The 6,000-nt window shown below is 39.9% G+C and overlaps 1 protein-coding gene and 1 non-coding gene across 2 annotated transcripts in view; one reads left to right on the forward strand and one right to left on the reverse strand.

Annotated features, from left to right (window-relative positions):
- Window positions 1-5,615, forward strand: part of LOC129807907 (leucine-rich repeat-containing protein 24) — a 209,886-nt gene extending 204,271 nt beyond the window's left edge. Inside the window, exon 6 of the mRNA XM_055857505.1 lies at window positions 2,983-5,615. Coding sequence (XP_055713480.1) covers window positions 2,983-4,311 — 1,329 coding nt within the window. The 3' untranslated portion in view covers window positions 4,312-5,615. The remainder of the gene's footprint in view (window positions 1-2,982) is intronic.
- Window positions 952-1,024, reverse strand: Trnai-aau (transfer RNA isoleucine (anticodon AAU)). Its single transcript has one exon. It is a non-coding gene; the product is annotated as a tRNA-Ile (tRNA).
- Window positions 5,616-6,000: the final 385 nt, after the last annotated feature.

Consider the following 6,000-nt stretch of genomic DNA (forward strand, 5'->3'; position numbering starts at 1 on the left):
TCTCGATTTCAGGGTGGATACCCAGATGCAAACTGGGTCTTTTACGGGTTCAAAAGCGTTCCCAAAAGTTCTCAAATGTTTTCCATATGGTTCACGAGAATTCCCTAGGGGTCCACAAACTTAAAACTTCTGCGTGGCTTCTAGAACTCTTAGAAGTTTCCGTTTCCCCGAAAAAATTTGTGGATTCCCAGTTGGTAACTGGTCCCTCTAGGAGGCCAAAAGCGTTCCCAAGAGTTCTCAAGTGTTCTTAATGGGTTCCACGAGGATTTCTTATGGGCTCTAAACCTCAAGAGTCCTGCATGACTTTCAAAACACTCAGATGTTAACTGAACCCTCATGGGTGCCAAAAGTGTTCCCAAGAGTTCTCAAGTGTTTTTAATGGATTCCACGAGGATTCAAACTCAAGAGTTCTGCAAGGCTTCTAGAACGCTTAGAAGTTTCTGTTTCCTAGAAAAAATCTATGGATTCACAGTTGTTAACTTGTCTCTCTAAGAGGTCAAAAGCGTTCTCAAGAGTTCTCGAATGTTTTTCATAGGATTTACGAGGATTTCCTTTCGGCTCTAAATCTCAAGAGTCATGCATGACCTTCAAAACTCTCACTATTGGTTCCTCTAAATAGTCCATGGATTCCAAAGATGTTAACTGAACCCTCAAGGGCGCCAAGAGTGTTCTCAAGAGTTCTCGAGTGTTCTTCATAGGATTCACGAGGATTTTCTATAGGTTCCTAAATTCAAGAGTCGTGCACGACTACTAGAACTGGACCTTATCTGGGTCCTAAAACGTTCCCAAGAGTTCTCAAGTGTTGTTTTTAGTTTGATGTTTATTGTGAGAATTTTACGAACTTTAGTTCAATGTTAATTTATTTATGTACAGAGAAATCGTCAATCAAAGCAAATGACACTCAAATCATCCAGTTTTTTTTTTTTTTTCAGTGGAGATAGGAAAAATTCCTGCCTCCACCCAGAATCGAACTGGAGACCTCTCGTTAATTAGACGAGTGCTCTACCAACTGAGCTATAGAGGTCATTTATTTGATTTTTATATTTCAAACTTTCTTCTTTATCTGTAACTGCCGATAAGTAGTACTCAGTTGAAGATGTACTGGAGTTGAAGAATCTCATATCCATATTTAAAAAACTTATCTGAGATACCTAAAACAATTCCCTGAAGCTCTAAATTTCTACTATTTCTCATTCGATTTCAACCATTTCATATTAATGTGGTTACGGTCTTAGGACATCTAGGTCACTTGCATATGTTGCTTGGCTTGAAGACCCTTTTCCTACTTTATTTGTTTTCCTGAAAAAAAAAAAAAACAAATCAAGTTCCGAAACGTTTAGTAAGAAGGCATGAAAGAGAGGTACTACGATTGTCGCAGGATTGATCGTAAGTTCACGATTTCCTTTAGGAACGTTAAGAATTCAGCATTTATGAACCTTTCAGAAGTAAGGGATGATCGAAGACCATCTCGAAGATCCCAAACCTATGACAATGTTACTTCAAGCTTTATAAGCTTTGCAAAAATTCCACTGGTCTAGCCTACTGAGTCTAATCCTACTTTTGACGAGTTTTCTTTAAACCTCTACAAGGTCTTCAGCTTCAACCATCAAGTACCATATGATTTCTCAGGTCTTTCATTTCCAATCCTTTTATTTACCTTATGTCATTGAGACCATTTACACCGCAGCATTGGATTGAGATTGAATTGTCCCAAAATCGATTTTTGGGACAATTCAGTCAGAATCTAACACGACAGTCTAAATTACCTCAATGAAATCGTTTAGATTGCGGCCTTATGCCGAAAATAGACACAGGCTGATCCTAAAAAAATACTCAGCTCGAAAAATTTGGCGGTAAAGTATCAGCCCAAACTATCATACACTGAGGATTTAGGATTAAAGATTAGCGTTTTTAGCGTAAATTTCTATTAAATGTACACACTTTGATCGCTTGAAGACTTCTTATGTGTAACTTCAAGGGTTTTTTCGTACATAAAAGAGCACTCTGACCTTCCCATTACCCCAAATTTAATGCATTTTTAGATTTTGCAACATTGTGTACCATTATTCTCCATGTTTTTTTCACTAAATTGACACTTCGAAAAGTACCCAAAAACACCCAAAGCGAAACTTTTTATTATCAGCACTGGAGCTGATGCCGCCTAATCCCCGTAATTTCACTAGACCTCATGAATTTAGAAGATCAACCTGATCCTCCGAATTATAGGCTGATCCGTGAGTGTATCGATACCAATCCTCATTTTTTAGGCTGATCCCTAAGCCGATCCCTGTGTCTATTTACGGCTTTAGATTAAGACTTAATTATCCTAAATCCGGTTTTGGAACAGTTCAATCCCAATCTAATGTGGCGGTGTAAATAGTCTCATTGAAAATTTTAGGAACGTTTACTAACTTACTTACTTAACCGACGCTACAACCGGTTTCTACAATGCTAGTTTTGGGCCGATGTAGGACCCGTTGCTGCTTGATCCTATTACACGCCACTATTTACTAATTCCGCTCGCATATAATGAGCTGACGTTCTGGCCCCACCTTTTACTCATGGAGTCTGTCCCTAAAGACTCTCCAGGCTGGGTCATCCTCATCCTTGCGAACCAGATGACCAGCCCACCGGAGCTTGTTGACATGTATTTGCTTATTAAGGTTTATTAGGATTGAAACTTGACCCTTATCCAAGCCCTTATCCAATTATCCGATTCCTCACTATACGTTTATCATAATAAGATCTATTTTAGTCGGGGTATTCAAGCTAGGATTCTGGAAGCTTGTTTCCTCCTCTGGTCCTCTGAAAAGTCAAGAAGCGAAAAGGTTCTAGATCAATCCTAGAATTTTGATGCTATAACCGTCCTGCTAAGACAAGGTTTCAAGAAACTTAGTCCTCATTTTCCTACGTATGCCCTTTATTTCATAAGTCCCTGACCCATTGATTAATCCCATCATCAATTCTTGTCACCGGAACCAGGTGGCGGAGGATCAATTTGGATGCGCACCGCGTGTCGAATTGTTCAGCGATGGTCTCCTCAGTGAGGATATCGGAAGCAATGTGTCCTACCATTGTTTAGTAACAGGGGATCCCAAACCAGAAATCATTTGGGATTTCAATGGTAAGATTCTAGACAGCGACAGCTTGCTGTATAGTCTCGAAAGCAGTGGTCCGGAAAGTATTGGTGAGGTATGGGATCAACAAGCCTGGAGTAACCTCACCATCTTCAATGTGACCAATTACGATTCGGGCGTATACACATGTTCAGCCCGGAACATTGTAGGCTCTACCAGCCGCAATGCCACGCTATTCCTGCAGGAAGTGGCTCGAGGGGTGATTGTGAAGACACCTGAGACTTTTTGGTATTTCGGGTTGATTCTAGGAACATTTGGAACAGTTTTTACGCTAATTCTGATCTCAGTGGCGGTTTGTGTGTGTCGTAAGGCCATGCGAAGGCGCTCGAGTAAGAAGAACATCAAGGGTAGTGTGAGTTTCAATGATCAGGAGAAGAAGCTCCTGGATCTCAGTATAACGACCAATGAGCGTCAGGATAGCTGCGAAATGGCCAATACGCCGTCCACAAATAAGACAAGTGAATCAGTGATAGCCCTCGAGCCTGTGCAAATAACTATTGAGAATATTTCGCGGAATGAGGAATTTCCACTTAATGTGGGTGTTTTTCCGCCACCTCCGGAATTTTGTTCGAGTGTCCTACCAAATCCAACCTATGGGAACATTTTTATCTCTGTGTCTGTGGCACCAGAGACACTCGATAATCCGGACATGTATCCCGATTTGTTGAACATACCCAACAGAGTGAAAGGGAAGATCCTGCCCATGAGTGTGTCCTCGGCGTATGCCACACTTCCACGGCACAGCCGGCACCATCATGTGCCCGGGACCACAAACCTTGGGCCCAAGAATGACGTTCCCACAATCCATGAGGATGACGTTGTGAATTACCACAATCTAGAGAGTAGCTATGCATGCGTCGGTGATCACTGTCCTGGAGCTAGCTGCCGGAGGCACCATCAAACCTGCCTGGGTCAGGAAACTTCCTTCGTTCCCACCCAGCTCGATGACAGCGCCCTCAAGTGCAACGAGAGCTTCCTCTGCCCCAAGTACGACAATATGGGACGACGAATTACAGCCAGTGGCAATTCGACCCTTTCCCTGCCCGACGAGGAGAACCTCGAGCGTGAAATGTTCGCCAATTCGGTGAAGGAGGATGTCCTCAAGGAGATCCCAACACCCCCGCTGCCGCCCGCAACGACTGCTATTGCTGGAAATGACTTTGTCTCCCTGTAGCTCCCACTCTCATGCCCACCCTCGGCAACCTCTGGAAAATTGCCCATCCGCCCTGTGGTTCGACACATTCTATCGCGATTTTATGGGTTTTTCTGACTTCCGCTGCTGACCACACTCAGAGAAATTAATGCTAAGGGGTTGCGCTAAGGGTAAGTTTAACACTTTTTTCTTTCTCAAATACTAAATTGTCAATTTTCTTTCAACCAAGTGATGGATCACTTGCCTCATATTGAAGCAAATGCAATTCATTGTTTATTTGCCATTACTATGGCAATATTTTATGTTACAATGAATTTAATCTACGTTTATTAAGTAAAAGTAGCCGTTAATGTGGGAATATTTGAAGATAGGTAAACGTGAAGTGAATGAATGGCGAATTTTCGAACTTATCAATTAATTTATTTCTAGGAATAAAACAATCTATTACTACTCTTTTGCTTTAGGGTAATTAAAGCTAAAGATTCAGTTTTGTTTTAAAATCTGAATGGTATTGTTTTGAATGTTTGTTTTCGATTTGGAAATTGCAATTTGAAGTTCTCTTTTGCAAATACGTTGTTCGTAAATGGATGTTTGTACAAAGAAACGTTTTTAGAAACACATTAATGCATTCATGAAAGAATAAAAAGTTTCTTGGAAAATGGAAATGCGTTCGAGAATTACGGAAAGCTTTTGGAAAAAAACAAATTCGGTTTCATAAGCGAGGAAAGGAATTCAAGAAACACTGAAACGTTTCTTCAAACACGAAACACTTTAAAAAGTTTATAAACGTTCTTAGAAACATGGAAACATCTTCAAAGATACAAATAAATTAGGAAAACCTTTCAAGGAGCGTGAATACGTATACACAAGGTACGGTAACGTTCCCAGAAATGCTGAAACTGTTCTAAGAGCGATCGAATTTATTGAATTTTAATTTATTCGGAATTGAGAGCGCTAGAAATGGATAAAATAGAATGTTAAGTGCATTTCGTAAGGATGTTAAGCATTTGTCCTTGGGGAATACATGAAGGAATAGTTCAAGGTCATTATCATAATAAACTTAAAAAACACTTTTTACACTTCTTTTGAAGTAAATCCAAAAATAAGGTCAAAATATTCGCGGGGCAGCTGGCTATGGACATGGGTGATCCTAGAAGGCTCAAGAAATTGAAACCTTCAGACCTCTTTTTATATTTGTAAAGTATTTTATATGGGGTTGCTCTAAAATTGTAACCTCTCTGTCATTTTCACTCTTCACCAGAAAAGCCTATTGTAATTAAATTACAGATTGCTTAAATAAATTGTGACACACTAAAAAAAAAAAATATTCGAAAATTCATGGGCTATCTGAAAAAACATATCCGAAAGTAAGAGAAATCGTAGCTGCCGTTTACTAAAACAGTCAAAAAATGTTTTTGGTGGTGAAGGAGGGAAGGGGGAGGGAGGGAAAAAAGAGGGAAAATATCTCCAGATAATATTTACTTTCCGGAGAGGGTGTTATCTAAGACCCGAAGTCGATATTTGTAACCGTTTGACATCTATCTCAGTAACAAACTTTCGGATAATTACAAAGTAAAATATTAAAAATCGATAAGACAATTACGAGTACTTTATCGATATTTTACCTATTAAAATGATGCAATCGCATTGGAAATTTCAAGACCTTTCCAAAAAATCTAAATTTAACCACATCGGTTGAGAAATGAGTCC

Source organism: Phlebotomus papatasi, chromosome 3 (assembly GCF_024763615.1).
Source record: "Phlebotomus papatasi isolate M1 chromosome 3, Ppap_2.1, whole genome shotgun sequence".
NCBI classification, from domain to species: Eukaryota; Metazoa; Arthropoda; class Insecta; order Diptera; family Psychodidae; genus Phlebotomus; species Phlebotomus papatasi.